The sequence below is a fragment of the Ammospiza caudacuta genome, chromosome 8 (genome assembly GCF_027887145.1).
Source record: "Ammospiza caudacuta isolate bAmmCau1 chromosome 8, bAmmCau1.pri, whole genome shotgun sequence".
Lineage (NCBI taxonomy): Eukaryota > Metazoa > Chordata > Aves > Passeriformes > Passerellidae > Ammospiza > Ammospiza caudacuta.
Genome location: NC_080600.1, coordinates 32,559,329 through 32,575,036, shown reverse-complemented (window position 1 = coordinate 32,575,036; position 15,708 = coordinate 32,559,329). Strand labels below are relative to the sequence as shown.

Sequence of the window (15,708 nt, the reverse complement as noted above, 5' to 3'; positions counted from 1 at the left end):
AATGACTAAACAGGGAATCCCTCTCCCCTGTTGTTCCATCCTGTCCAAACTACCAGACCAGAGAAGGACTGGTAGGACATGAAGGTGCCCTGAGAGCAGGGACTTAGGAAAATGACAGCTATGGGCAGCTTTGTGGGTGAGGATCGGGATCTGCAATTTGACATGGAAAAGAAACAGACTTCTCTGTATTGTGTGGGGGAGCTGAGGTAGAAAGTACAGGAGTGTTTCCAATGGGATAGGGGTGAGTTCAGTCTCTGACACTGTTCTCTTCATCCACCTCCTCTGGCAAACTTTGCCTCTTGCTCTCTCAGTTGGAAAACACCCCCTGACACAAAGGTCGCATTAACCTGAGGCACAGGGCAGAGTAAGAGACAGCACAGGCCTAAAGCCATCAGCTGTCGTTCATTTAAAGAAAACAGGGACCTCCGAGGAGCCTGAGCAGCACTTTCACACTGCTGTAGGATGGAGTGGCCCGGTTTAAATCACAGCCCAGAGCCCAGGCGGCAGCCCCAGCACAGCGGGTATCGCCCTGGGCCGCCCTCGGGCTGCCATGCCCGTCCCGCCCCGGCCCCCCAGGACCCTCACACCCCGCTCCGCGCCAGGCCCGTCCCTCGGGGCCGGCGCTCCGCCCCGGGGCTGCGCGGCCCGTGCCCGCCGGGGGCCGGGGCTGGCGCTGGGGCGGGCCGGGGGAGGGCTCGCCGGGCTGCGGCGCCCCGGCCCGGCCAACCCGCGCCCGCCGGGGCTGGGCCATAAAAGCGCTGGGAGGCGGCGGAGCCGCAGCTCCAGTTGGCGGCAGGAGTGTCGGGCACCCGTGGGGCGGGCAGGGCGGCCGCCGCTCCGCAGCGCAGGGACCGCCGCCGGCCGCCCCCAAGATGTTGTTTTGGCACACGCAGCCGGAGCATTACAACCAGCACTCGACCGGCAGTTACCTGCGGTGAGTTCCGGGCGGCGGCAGCCCTGGTACCGGGTGCGTGTTCGGTCGGGTGCCCCCGTCCCGCGGCCGCCCGCCGCCTTCCCTCCCGGTGCCCCGCCGCGCCGCTCCCTCTGCCCAAGAGACCGTTTTCCTTTTTTTGATTTCTCTTTTCCCTTCTTTATTTTTTAGCGCCTGGTTAGGCAGCTCTCTGCAGCGTTGCTTTCTTGCTTGTGCCGGGTTCCCTCCTCTCCGGGCTGGGGTAGCGCGGCTCCGAGGGAGGAGGTGCGGCGGCGGCGGAGCGCTGTCAGAGGTCTGAGGAAAACGCCTGCTGGCAAATTGAGAAGGCACCCACTTTTCTTGGGATGGGATTTCTTTCTCTGCGTTTTAGGACGATGTGTGAAAAGCGCAGAATTTCACTTTCTGAACTTGCCTAAACCAGCTTTTTCCTGCCTCCGCACAGTTGCGTTTAATTAAATGTGCCTAATTTAAGTACAAGGGCTGCTAAACAATAGTCTGTGACATGTGTAGCACAAACCCGTGTTTCCTCCCTCCAAACGATGTCAAAGCAGGCAACTTTGGGAGTTCCCCTTTTGCTGGGTGCTTGTGAATTCTTTGCCTTCTGAAGATGTAAAGCCCAGCCGTCAGCTGGTGGCGATTGCCGGAGTGGGATTTTGCTGAATTGTGGCAGTGGAGAGCCTGGCTGTGGCTCAAGAACCCTGAGTTTCCAATGTACCCCCAAATAACCCCTCTTGAGAGAGCATTGAGTTTGTCTGGGGAAGCCCTTCGAATGCAGATAATGCTTCTCTTTCAGGGAGACACGCTATCTTGACTATTCCTGCTGCCTATCAGTATACTTGCAAAGGAATTTTATTTTGGACTAAATAATAATTCCCTGTTATCCAATTATACAATATTGGGAGATTCTTGCCTTCTGGCAGCTTTTCCGTTTCTTCGTACAAGATTCTTCATCTCCTCTCTATGTCAATAACTCAGTTTCACAACATGTGTGTGGCAAAAATCTTGTTCTCTCTTGCTTTGCACTTGCAAATCTGATTAATTTAGGACAGTGAAAATGGTACTAGCAGAGAAGCATCAGCATATTCTCCATTAGAGAGTGTTTATGGTGGTCAGGCTGCTGCAGTAACTCCATGGATTTGCAGCAGGAGTGCTAGAAGATCATCAGGTCTGGGTCAGGCTTTACTCCACAATTTAAATTCCGTTTAATGGGCCAGAAAACATATTAGCTTATTTTTGTTGGCTTGATGCTAGCTGGGGGATAAAGGATACCTGTTCTGTCAGGAACGCTGTTGGTATGGAGGTGACCTGTTGGTGTTTTAGGAACAAACTTCAGCTTTAATGAGTACCTGTCTGTGTTAAGTGGTACGTTTGATTTGGGATTAAAATCCTTATAGCCACTTTGATGGCAACAATGCCCTCAGATGTTTCAGGGGAGGTTGTTTGAACAAAACCCTTGTTTTTTTTTTTTTTATGTAGAGATGGCTAATTCTGGCCAATTCACTTTCCATGAGAATGTGTCAGGACATGCATTTCTAACAGGGGCATTTTTTCTGCTGAGCAATGCCCTTCTGAAGGCTTTCCATACCACCTTGTAGTGACTACAAGAAACTGAAATAGTACAATATTTGAAATTGCTGTAAGGAAAGTTTGTATAAGTTATATTTTGCAGAGATCGAGAGCTTTCTGTGTATTTGAGACATTCGTGTAAGTTCTGCTGTACTTCAGTGGTATTTGTAGCTGGAGCAAGATAATGCTACAGAAAAATTCTTACAAGTTTTCATTCATTTTTTATGAAAACGCAGTACATGTTTTACCCTCTGTTCTGTTAACTTTCTCTCCTTCTAGTTATGCAAATTAATTGTTATTTAAATTCAGAACTGTAAATCTGTAGCATAACGGTGAAAATTGGGATAGTTTTAAGGAGTTCAACGTTTCTTTTTCTTTTTAAGGATAGGAACTGTTGCGAAAGCCTGATTTTCCCTAAACTTGATTTGCAGCTCTTGAGTGAAGAGTTGAATAAGTGTTGTGATGGCTTATATGCTTATAACTTAAAAATTCTTTTGACCTCATTCTAAGTTCCAAACACTTACAATAAGGTCGAACTCTTAAAAAGGTCTTGACCCAAAGCAGTTATAGCACAGGCCATTAGTTTAAATGCTCTAGGAGTAAAAATGTGATTAACTTGTGTGGCTTTGTTCGAGCTTAAATATGGTGAAGCTTTCCAGAAAGCAAGTCATGGATTCCTCCATGCTTGCAGAATTCAGTGATCAGACAGCTGGCAGGTGTAGGGGTACAGAGAACCTGATGTGAAATATGGTATTTAAATTTTGACTTCCCCTTGCGTAAATTTCTCAACTGTTTCAGGTGAGTGTATGTACAAATTCCTCACCCCAACAGTTAAACCCAGGCCAGATTCTGTGCTCTGTTTCTGCCAGACTGCAGGAGTTTTTGTGCTGGAGTTTTTGACCTGTTCTCATCTGCAAAGCCACAGGCATTCAGAGAGCATTGTGCAGAGTGGGTTAGGAGCAAATGTTGGCATCCTCAGGAGCAAATGTTGGCATCCAGGCTGGGTGAGATGACTCCGGAGCAGTATCAGATCCTGCATGTGTGTGGAGCAATGCTATCTATTTCAGAAATCTACTGCAGGCATTTCTGTCACTTCATTGCTGTAGTAAATCATCACTAAGGAAAAAAAAAAAGCCTCTCTGTGGCAGCAGTTAGGCAAGAGCTGTGATTATGTCAGTAATGCCAGGAAGCAAATGGGGCTGGATGCCTTCGAGTCCCTGATAATACTGGGGGCGTGGGGTTGGACGAGAGAATGGAAACAGAGATGTGTGTTTCTTTTCTTCTGTCTGCATCTGAAATGGCACAATTTGCTTTCTGGCATTGTTTTCTATTAAACAGGAGTACCTGTGTTTGAACCAGGCACTTGAGCAGTTTACTCTGAACTGCTGCACCGTTTCACTGATGACCTAGGTAGCCTTCAAGGTTGTGAGTGCTATAAGTGGATCATTAACTGAACCGGCAAGGAAAAAATTCTTAATGCCCTTTCAGGTTGTGTGCCTGTACGTGCTGGATGGTTTTTCTTGGTGCATTTTGTGTATGGGGTTGTCAAAAGGAGCAGAGCTACAGCCTGTGTAAAGAGAATCTGGAAGAAACAGAGGAGAAGAAAAATCACTTGTTCTGAATTGTCACCATGTTCAGTATAATCCTCCTAATTTGGAAGGGTATTAATGTTTTAAGCAGGTGAACACAGTGATCAGCAATGTTAGTGGCATGGAAAGGCTAATGTGGTTCTTCAGTGTCAGATAGGCTGAGATAAGGATGCTTATTCCTGACATCTCATTTTGTACTAATCAACTCATCATTTGTTGAGCTCTCAGCCTTGCTAATACCAGTTCTGCTTGGGGATTAGTGTGGGTTGGGATCAGCCTGGGACTAAAGCAGCAGGCAGGTCACTACCAGCATTTTGTAAAGAAGTGGGAGCTGGGGCTGTGTGCAGGTCCTAGTGAAGCTGCTCCCACACATGTGTGTGTGCATTTACAAAGGTAGCCCAGTGCTGACTTAAGAGCTGTGTGATTCCTTGGGACCAGGTTTACTAGAATGCAAGGAGATACTATGAATAAATTAATCCAGCTGTTCATGCCATCATTTACCTGAATATCTCCTTTGTACACCAGAGTTGTGTCTGCTTCCCACCCATGGCTGCTACTTGAAGACATTTTACTCATCTGACTTTTGCCTGTCAAAGTGCCCTTTCTTGCCTTTTTTTTTTTTCTGAAAGGCTTTTGTCTGAGAACCTGAGAACTCTTAATCAAGTATGTCCACAAGGATGAAGGATCTATTTTGATATAGTTTTTCCTTGTCAAGAAGACTGCTTAACTGAAAAGTGAATCTGATTTATTTCTTAAAAACTTGCATTAATTCTCAGGCATACTCTGTTTTGCCAGCGCTACGTTCTTTTGCATGCAGTGCTGATATCTTAGATGCAGAAGTTGCCTGGTTATGTTGAACAGGCCAAACTCTTCCTCTTTTAGCCATTTTAACCCGGTGTTTCTCCAGAGACCATCCTGTTATCTCAGATCATGAGAAGCAGATGCAGATTGAGGCTAGGATAGCCCATAAACTCCTTCTGACTGTGTGTAACTTGTGCGTTGCAGAGATGTGCTTGCGCTGCCCATCTTCAAGCAGGAGGAGCCGCAGCTGTCTCCTGAGAACGATGCCAAGCTGCCCCCCTTTCAGTACGTCCTCTGCACAGCCACCTCCCCCGCCGTGAAACTGCACGAGGAGACTCTGACCTACCTCAACCAAGGTAGGGTCTGCAGTACACTGAAGGAGAGGATGTTTCCTGGGAACAGTTCATGAGATGTGATCCCATAATTTGCCTTACCGGGAGGGCAGCGGGCTGGGAAAAGAGGGGTAGAAGTGGGGAGGGGGGTGGAGGAAAGGAGAAATATTTAATTTTCCACATTTATGTACCAGATTATCAACTATTTTAAAATAAAGAAATACCACTGATTAACTGTTGGCTTAAGGCAGTGTTACAGCATGCACAGTTCCCTGTGGCAAAATACTGGCTTGATCTCAGACACCTTAAGCTGCAGTCTCCTGCCTTCATATCACAAGGCCAGTTTGATGATGGACTGGGGAGGGCTCGTACCACTGCAAGTCCCCTGGCACTGCTGGAGGGCATAGCCAGGGAATGATTTAGCAGGTATCCAAGGGCTGCTCTGAGGTCTGGGCAGTGACATCTCTCCAACAGGCTGCTGGTGGCTCTGCTCAGTGTCTGACTTGACAAGTTGCCGGGGTTCGGTGCGGCAAGGTCCTCTATAGCTGACCTCACAGACTGGTTCATACTCCTGGATAAACACTTTGTTTCTCTGTGTTCATTTCTTTTCCCCCCTTTGGCAGCATTTGTGCAGACACATCTGTGGTTGGTGTTTGGCTGTTGCTTTGTGGCACCTCCTGTGAGTGGGTCTTGAGGGGATCAGACCTCTCCATGCACAGATTATGCTAAAACACGTTTTCACTCAGTTTCTGCCAGGCTGTAAAAAAGACCTTCCTGGATAGATTTCTCTTAATGCTGGTAGAAATCAGAGCCCTGACCTCCCTTGGTCTCTGAGCTCAGGTGCAGCTGGCTGCTGGATCTGTGTTGACAGCTGGTAGACCCATAGAACCCCCACAGAAAGATCAGGCTTTACCCAAGGAACGAGGTATTTCCTGTCATGTAAGCTGGCACTGTTCTGTCTCTCAGGATCAAAAGATGCTTGGGATATGTGACTCTGTCATCTAAACACAGCAGATCCCAGGAGGTTATAATGGGACATATCAATTGAGAGATTGAGATCAGTCTTCCTATGAAACGCAATTCTTTCCTATTGGAATAAAAGATTTTTTAAAATGAAAATCTGTTGACAGCCAAATATTTTAGCATACTTGAAGCAGTGCCTACTTTTTTACCTTGGCAGGGAAAAAGTTAGACAACTCTTAATGCAATACCGTGAGTTTTTTAAAAAACTGCATGACTGGAGCAATCCATGTTTTCCTTTGTAAAGTGAGACTGTTACTGCCTTTTATATAGACCATGTTGTGTTAGGCTTTGTCCTGCTTACTATTGCAAGGAGTTGTCTACTGTTACATCTTGACAGTGCTTCCTGCTTTGTTGTCATTTCTTGGACATCATCTATCTTTCACCCCTCGAGGTGGGATGTGTATTTGCAGAATACAGAAGAGCATGAATGTGGGCAGGCCTGGAGGAGCAAAGCAGGGATGGGGCTGGCAGGAGCTGTGCAGAGGGGCTGAACTGGGCTGTCTAGTTTCTGTTAGTGGGCTATTGGTGAGAACATTGCCATGGGTTAAAAAGGGGTGAGGATTAAAAGGCTCTGTCAGAAAATGAATCCCCTTAGTAGAGTTATGTTCTATGAGCTTGAGGAGGTGTGTGAAGGGGACCTTGAGGCAGCTGACGTTTCCGGAACCAATGCTTGTGGCATGGGAGAAGAACTAGCTGACTACAAAGCACTGTGACCCAGCTGCAGTGCCACATCTCATGAAGCAATTCAGGACCATTCCTTGTACCTTAAGACCTTGTGCTGGCTGTAAGCAAAGGAATACCTCTTGCACCTTAACCTCCCTCTGTGTTTATCATGGATTGGCCAAGCACTGTTACATAAGACTTCCCTTCTTGAGTGTTGTGATGGATTACTTTAGCAAATGGGTAACTTCATTAATGAATGTCCCTCTGCCCTGCCTGTGTGTCAGTAATGGCTGGCTTGTAGTAAGGTAGGTACAAAGACAGTGGCTGTCCCAGCAGCCCCAACAAAGCAATTCACATCCAGTGTGGTTGCTTTCTCAAACTGTGAGTAAGGGCTTTGGGGTTTTCTGCGTGCCAGGTGATTCTTGCTGTTCAAATGTTCCTTCTCAGCTTTAGCTCTTCACCACTCAGTTATGACCTTTTGTCACTGTGAAGCAGCTCTGCTTCCTGCCCTGGAACACATTCTCCACACGTGACAGGTTCCAGTGGTGGTGGGTGGGCCAGCTCAGGAATGTCCATATGCAGAAGTGCATGGAAGAAAGCTCTGACCGACCTGACCTATGGGCTGTGGAAAGCTGGAAGTACTGGGTAGCAAACTGAAGGCCATGTTGAGTAGCAGAGATGGAAGAGGAATCAGTGGAGAATTCCATGTGGGGTCTGAAAAGACTAGGAAGGAGGACTGTCCTGTGGCTTTGTTTGTGTGCAGGTGGGAGAGGGCTCCAGACTTGTGAAGCATAATGGCTTCTCTTGAGCCTTGCTTCTTGCAGGATAGACCTAGAGGGATGGTCAGTGGTGTTGAGGAGGAAGAGATCTTTGGTCTGGACTCTCCCCAAGGAGGGAGGCCGAGAGGACTGGAAACCAGAGTGCAGTGTTTGCACAAAGGGGCAGGGGAAGGATTTGTGAGGGAGCATAACGAAGTGAGCTTAGCTGTTAAGTTGACTTGGGGACATTCAGCAGTGGCAGAGTCCCAAGTTTGTCTGCTCCGGTTTGAAACCATGAGTGCTCTCTGGCCACAACTCTAGAACCAGCCTGTAAATGAGGTAACTAGAGTCAGATCTGTAGCTTGGTTTCCAAAGACTGACTCATTACACTTGTCAGTCCCAATCTCTTTCCTCTCCTGCCTTCCCACATTCCTTGGGAGACTGGAGCCAAATTGAACTCAGTATTAGTTTGTTGATCCTTAGGGCAGTTCCTTCATTAAGAGGTCTTTACTGGATCTCAGGAGGATTACTCATCTGATGGGACAAAGTACAGGCTTATTAGTAAGGTGTCTCAATACCACTCCACCTTCAGTCCATGAGACTGGTAAAGGTGCTGTCCTTGCACTGGAAGCTGCTGCTGGCATTTCTCCTTTGGTCGGGGATCACATCTGTCAACAGAACTACATTGTCCAGAAGTCTGCAGCACAAACATCCTAACGTTTCTGGAACTAGCCTGCCTTTTAGCACTGTTTCAGTGCCTCTTGTGGATAGGGATTTTCAAGCAAACAATCAACCAGCAACCATATTACAAACCACTGCTTCAGCAAGATGGCTTGATGCAGTGCATATTCCATGGTCATATGGGGTGTGGTTTCACCATGGCTGGCTGAAACCAGTTTCAAACACGGACAGAATTGGGTGCAACGAAAGGTGGTTCCAGAAATTGCCGCAGAAGGAATGTGGAGGAAACAAGCACTGTGTACAGTAGATCTGAATGCTAATAAAGTTGAGGAATAAAGTCATTATTGTGAAAAACAAAATGTCAAAAATCACAAAAACCTGAAAGTCATTGCCCAGGGGAATCAGCTTGTAGTGCCAGAACCACATGTGGACTGTGAGCTGTTCAAGTCATGATTTTATTTCATGACCAGTGTTGGGCTGGCTCAGAACTTCAGATGATAATTACTTCAAATAGAGGGAGGCTAAGTTTGGTGGCAGAAGGTCACTGAGAGCTGTGTGAGAGATCCAGCCCAGAGTCCCAGAGGTATTTCACAGTAACTTTGCCGTCATCTGCCTGTAAAGTTTCCTTGGGCTCCGTTCAGCTCTCCCGATCTGCAGTGTGTGACTTGTGGTTCTTGGCTCTGCAAAGACTTTAGTGTACAGCTGGCTAGGGTTTGGAAGGCTGGACACCCCTGCATTATGGTGTCTACCAGGAGTCAGCCTTAGTGCCAGTCCTACATAGTTCAGAAGACAAACAAGCCAAAAACCCAGGCCATGAGGGAAGCCCACTAATATCTGAGAGAACTTGTGATTTTGGGAGTGTTGCTGTAGAGGTGCATTAGCAAATGATGCCTCATAAACCTCATGATGGACTTGAGTCTGGGTCACACCTAAACAAAAGCCCAAATTTCACCCCCAGGGTGCCAAGGCATATATCCGGGTTCAAGATATGTGTGCATAAATTGATACATTTTAAATGGTGCTGCATTTAAATCTGTTAGGTGTTGTCCTGCCTCAGCTCAACTGCAGATGTGCTCAGGTTACTTCTCCAAAGAAAGGTGCAGGAAGCACTGGGCAAGAGGATACTTTGGAGTAGATGCCTGATTGTTTGAGTAGGAGATGAAATTGCTTACGGCAGGAGGAAGAAGAGAACCTTTGCCTCCTTTAAAAAGTCTAAAGCTCAAATTTGGTTGCTTAATCTACAGCAAGAGAACCCAGTTTTAAACACTGAGCTTTACAGTAAATGAAAAAAGCTGTTTTATATTGACGTTAACTCCTACGTAATTGAGTTTTTATGGGGTCGCAACTGCCTGGATGTTTAGACTTTTCCTGGAATGGTTCTTTACTTGCCTAAATGTAGTATAGAGAAAGCTGAGTGACCAGCTCTGGCTGGGTGTGCTTCTGGTTTAATTATAGCTCTGTTTATGGGGATATTTTTGCTTTGTCCCGTGCTAGGACTACCTCTTTTCCTAACAGTGACTGCCATCACTGAGCAGGCCCTGGGCGTGTGTAGGAGCTCTGCTGCTGGTGGCTTCTCCCATGTGGACAAACATTCCACCGTTGCCTGAGATCACAGGCACAACTGTGGCTTTGTGCCATTGAGACTGTGAGTACCAGGTGCTCCTGGTTCCTGCCCACCCACCCATGCATCCTTTTTCCTAATTGTTATGGGATGCTGTACTGCTCCTTGACCCATTTCCACTCTGTTCTGGGGTTTGGATGGCTTAAAAAACGAAACGGCTAACAATGCTAATTTGTCTTTCCCATTTCTGAAAGTGGCTTTTGGTGTTTTTGGTTCTTGTGGTGCACTTCATCTTTGGAGAAGGAATTTGTCTCCTGCCTGACTTTGAAGACAGCTCTGAGTAGGTTCTGGTGTCTCAGCTGAAGCCATTAATTGTGCTAGAAGCAATTTCCCCATATGTTTGGCAGCTCTGTCTTCACTTGGCAGCCCAGGATAAACAACCCTGTCTCCAAACCACACCATCCCAAAGCTCACCATGAATCTTGCTTCAGATGACAGGGCACCTCTGTGTAAGTAGAGCATCTGACTTCTGTTGTCCCGAGGAAGCTAGAATCTCAGTTGTCTTTTAACCAAGAGGCTGTTTTCCATTCTTTTTGTAATCCTTTCTTCTGTTGCTAACATCTGGATGAAATTCAAACGGGATTGTGAGCTTGCTGGATTGTAGCCTGTGCACAAATCCTACTGGAAGCCCCTAGACTGCATTTTGTTCCCCCATAAATCTTCAATATCTGTGAAAAAAGGGAGTGCTCAGAAGTTCCTCAGAGTGGAGTAAGAAGTATGAAAATATTGGGAAGATTTTTGCCTGATATTCCACATTTCCACATGATTTTTTTACTTTACCTCATTATCCATATCTATTTGAGATTCCTTTAATTATGACAAAGAATTTTTTGCCTCTGATTTTACAGGATTTGATGTTTGTGTGAATATTACTGTCAATGTGAGGTGATATAGAAGTTTTCCAATTAGCCTCCTCTAATTTGTGCCCTAAAAGTTCACATTTTAGGTAGTAGTAAGAAGCTTGAGAAATACTGTAGGTTTGACCTGATTAGCTGTTTTCGTAGGAATAATATACATTTTTATAACAGACCATACTTTTTTTTTCCATAAGACGTAGGGGGAAAAAAAGCACCTTTTTCTTTTTTTTTTTTTCCTCCTATTTGCTTCCTATGAAGCATTTATTATGTGTCCCTGAAACTCGACAGCAAGCAGTGAAATTCCTCCTGTCCCAGCTTGGTGCCACGTTTGTGTGGAAGGTACATTCAGCTTTGATCCCATCCCCTTCCCTGCCCTGTGGTGGCAGCCTGATTGAGCAGCCGTGGGTGGAAGTGGGACTGGCTTCTCCCAGTTTCCTATTGCAGAAATGTGGTGGAGGAAGGGACTTAACCTGGGGGCATCTGAGGGAGCTGCTAGGTGGGGTCAGGAGTCATCCTCAGCTCCTCTGCATCCCTCGTCAGCACCCTCACCCAGGACCATTCATTTTAGTTATCTGAAACTCAAGTAAATATTACACACAAAGCTACTCCTTCAAAGCTATAAAACCTGTTGTCCAAATTGACTTAAAACAGGTTGAAACCAGAAAAAGCCTGTATTTTTTACTTACACAGAGAGGGTTGAGGTTTTCTGAGCTGGACAGATGTGACTAAGATAATCCTGGGTGTTTCAAGTACATGCTAAAGAAGTGGAAATACAGGAAGAAATGATTTTCACAGGGCAGGTATTTTTTCAGCCTTCCACTGGAGGTCCATAATTTTTTCACTTTGTATTAAATTTGTATTAAAAATCAAAGTTTATAACATGGTTTAGCTAAGGTGAGATCAAGTGGAAGTCTAGGCAAAAGAAGCCCAAGTACACACAGTGAAGTTAGCAGCTAGAAGAGTTTTTGTGTCCACTGGCTTGTTTTGTGTCCTTGATTCAAAGTGAGACTTTGGGGATTTAAATGCACCTCCCTCTCTTGAGTGGAAACCATTGTAAATGAGGAGTGTTTCTGTTAGTGCCTGTTAGCTATGAAGTGTCACCACTGTAAAATAGACCGTCTTCAAAAGTCTGTGGAGAGTAGGACTCAGAAAAATGTTCATATAGTAAATGAGCAGTGAAATTTTCCTGCAGCGAACTTGGCTCCCAGGCAGCTCTTTGGCTTTCCCACAAGAAAGAGGTAGGGAAGTAGAAAAAGGGGGCAAGAAAAACCCCCTTGAGTTGGGGGCACATTGTAAAAGGAGGAAAAACATAAAAGGGACATAATGAGGGTGAAGCTCTGTGGTGTGGTGGTAGAATTAGGAGTTGAATTGCTGTGCCGTGTTCCTGCAGCACTACTGCCCTGATGGTAGGGGCAAGCAGAGCAGGAATCCTCAGTGTTGAACTCCTGGGTACCAAAACATGGTGGAGCTAAGGGAGCTTTGTGCAAGGGGAGAGGCAGGAGGCAGGTGAAGGCCCAGACTGTCAGTGCTAAAGCAAGGCGTGTGGAAATTGTGGTTCTGATGGCCACAGTACAAGCAAATTCAGAAGGAGACCACACAAAAGAGTTAATGAGCATTGGTCATGGCTGGGCAGCTCAATGTAGATGCAATCTGGACTCTGAATACCAGAAGCTGAGAAGATATGGCAAGGAAGAAAAGGCTGGCTTTATTGACCCTGCTCCATCTCTGGCTGCTGTATTGAAGATGGGATGTGGGGCAAGATGGGCCTGCAGCGTTAGAAGGACTCTGGTGTTCCTTTTGCATTTCTTGGCCCACAGCTTGTCCTCCTTTGCAGGATTTCCATGTTCCTAGCATAGTGGGAACTTCCAGGGTGGCCTATTGTGTAGCTGGTGAATTCAAAATATCCACTGGATAAATATCTACAGCATCTTGTCAAATGAGGCTACAGCAAGCAACTGCAGAATATCTCACTGTCATTGTGGTTCAGGGATTGAGGGTTCTGCTTTTGCTTCTTGTCCTGCAGAGTGTCCACACATGGGACACTTGAGCAAGTCTTATGCTAATTTTTATTTTAGCTCGTGACTGGCTAAAAAGGTGTGTGTCATCAAGCATGCAAGTTCACATGCCAGCTCTGCCACTCTTGTGTGATTACCCTGAGGGTTCATTAATCTTTCTTGTCAGAAAAATCTTTGTGTTTGCCTGATGCCCTGAATAGTTGTGTTTTGCTGTTTCAAAGGTGATCCTCCGGCCTGCTGGATATTCTTTGGTTCGGTATGATAAATGCTTGGGGTTTTTCTTCCCTCCCCCTCCTTCTGCATGGTGCATTTGACTGTCAGCATTCCTTTGCCTTTATCTGTGCGCTCTTTAGGATGTCCATATAAAGTTGCTAAATGGAATTTTTATTGGCTTGGCTTAATAATCAAACAGTTTCCAGGCTGGTTTTGTCTAGTGCTATGTGGATACATTCTGAGAAAGAGGACACTGTTGTTTTTTGGGGCTTTTTTTCCCTTTTCTGCAGACTTTTGTTGGGGATATTGCTGATTCAAAGGTTAGGGTTTAATTAATTTCTGGAAAGGCTACTTTGTTAGATTAAGTAAGGCCTGAGTCATATCAGCCTGGAACATCAGCATCCTAATTGGAAATGAATGTATTGTATCAGTGTATTGTGCAGAAAACCACAAAATGCATAGTGCAAGTGGCCCTTGAAATGTAACACCAAAGCAAAGAAAAGCAAACAGGATATTGTGGTTGTGTAGTAAAATGACATTTGAACAAAATGTAACTTTGAGCTTGAAATAGTGATAATCTTTTGTATTCAGAAATTGCCTAAAATTTCTGTGGCTGTCTAAATTCCATGGAAATCAGTAAGCTGTTAGACTTGTACCTTTTGAGCAGGTGATATCATTCCTGTGTTGAACTGAATTATTTTTCATCTGTAGTAAGTGCTTGACTTTAAATTCTACTGGCCCCACATTAAGTGGCCATGCCCACATTTAATGTGTGTTAATTATCAAAGACAATGCAAGTTTGAAAAAGTAAGCAGTCTATAAATCCTCCTTCAGATAGGTAGAATTGCTTCATAAATTACGAACCAGGAACTCTCTGGACCTGGGTGGTTACTATTTTACTGGGTACTACTTAGTTTGTAAAGTGAGTTGCTCAAACTCTAGCCTAGGAGGAGATTGCATGAATTTCCTTTTGCCCAGAGAATGTCTATTTAAAATAGAAATTACAGTGTATTGTCACTTGCCCGGGTTTTTATTGGTGCCCCTGAAGCTTTCAGTGAAGTTGGGAGACAAACAGCATCTCAGGAATGTGTTGTGGTTTTCTGAGTATTATTACTGTCCTGTTCTCTGCCTGAGGTAGGGGAGAAGGATTGTGGTGAGTGAGGGGAGCACAGGGTCACACAGTTGTGCAGGAGGCTGCTGCAGCATCAGCTGTGCTGGGGATTGCTTGCAAAGTGTCCCCTTCATTTCAGGTGGTGACAGAAGTGCTTTAGGTGCCCCTGTGCATGTGCCCAGTATTACACCTGGCCTGGGCTGTTAAATCAAATCACTGTTAGTCTCAGCGCTGGTATTAATCAGTGTTTCCCTCTGAGACACATGGAAAAACTCAGTATAGGGGAACGCTGTATTTCAGCTTTGTTTTGGGCTTAGCTAGTTGTATTTTAACTTAGGAGCTGGAAGTGCAGATTGTTTAATCACACTTTCAGACATGTTTCTTTACAGATTTGGATACCTGACTAAGAATTACCTGTTACAGATTTCATTTTAGCAGAAAACTGTCAGTGTGTGCCTGCTCGTGCTGGTGAGTCAGCGGTGCAGGATTTATAAATGATCTATCAGAGCCTTGTGTGACTTCTTTGCCCTCTTTGACGCCAGGGGGAGTTCAGCTTCCTTCAGGTTAGATTGCTATTATTTTCTTTATTTTACAAAGGGATTTTGTTTTCCAACATCCAAGTGGTCATTCTTTAGAGCCTTTTTTCTTTACGGTAATAATTGCAGGCCTGAGATTGTAATTCACCATTTCACTAGTTTTGCTGGTAGCAATGGTGGAAAATACAGGGTGAACAAGGTTTGGAAGGTATTTTCCAAGGAAAAAGTATAATCCAAGCAGTTTGGTGCTATAAAAGTACAAGTATCTGAATGCTGTCCATGCTAATAAATGCTGGGTACCATAAGCCGCAAAGCAATGAATTTGCTAGAAAGCTTTAAGGAGAATAAATTAAAAACCACTACCAGAAGATGGATAGATAAGGGAACTTTGAGGAATTGGGACCAAATTCTCACTGACAGTGTTTCACAGAGAGGGGAAAATACCCTCATGTTTTCTAAAGCTTGGCTGGGAGCAGTCTTGTTTGATAATCATGTAGCAACTCAAGTTAAACATTCAGAGTTCAAGGGGAAAGCAGTTAGCATAAAATACCATTTTGATTGAGGCTTTTCGTGGCAGAAACTGCATTCCAGGGCTTCCATCAGATGACCCATATATCTTTGATCAAAGCATGTTATTTCCTCTTTGGCTTTCTGTTTAATATTAACTCTGTCTACACTGCAGTTTCTATTTCACTGGTCTGCAGGATCGGTTTCTGACTCCCTCCAAGGTGAATCACTCCTGTCAGGTGGAGATGTGTGGTGCCTACTGCATTCCAGGCTGCAATTCTGCCCCTATCCCTGCAAGGGGGTCAGAGATGGCATGCTGCAGAGTTTTTGAGTGCTTGATGCTAGTTTGAAAAGAATATGGATGATGCTTTTATACACGTTCTTTTCTTTTGTCTCATTGTAACTGAAGATAAGCAGATCAGGCTGACCAAAGAGTGAGAGTGTATCAGTGCACAAGGGTGTCCCAAAAACCTGCTCATTCCTGAGATACTTGCTGAATGGCTG

At 45.4% G+C, this 15,708-nt stretch overlaps 1 protein-coding gene across 1 annotated transcript in view; it reads left to right on the top strand.

Annotated features, from left to right (window-relative positions):
• The first annotated feature begins 798 nt into the window (after window positions 1–798).
• The window catches only part of TFCP2L1 (transcription factor CP2 like 1), a 35,266-nt gene continuing 20,356 nt past the window's right edge, over window positions 799–15,708 (top strand). The window contains exons 1-2 of the mRNA XM_058809233.1: window positions 799–934; window positions 5,092–5,243. Coding sequence (XP_058665216.1) covers window positions 873–934; window positions 5,092–5,243 — 214 coding nt within the window. The 5' untranslated portion in view covers window positions 799–872. The remainder of the gene's footprint in view (window positions 935–5,091; window positions 5,244–15,708) is intronic.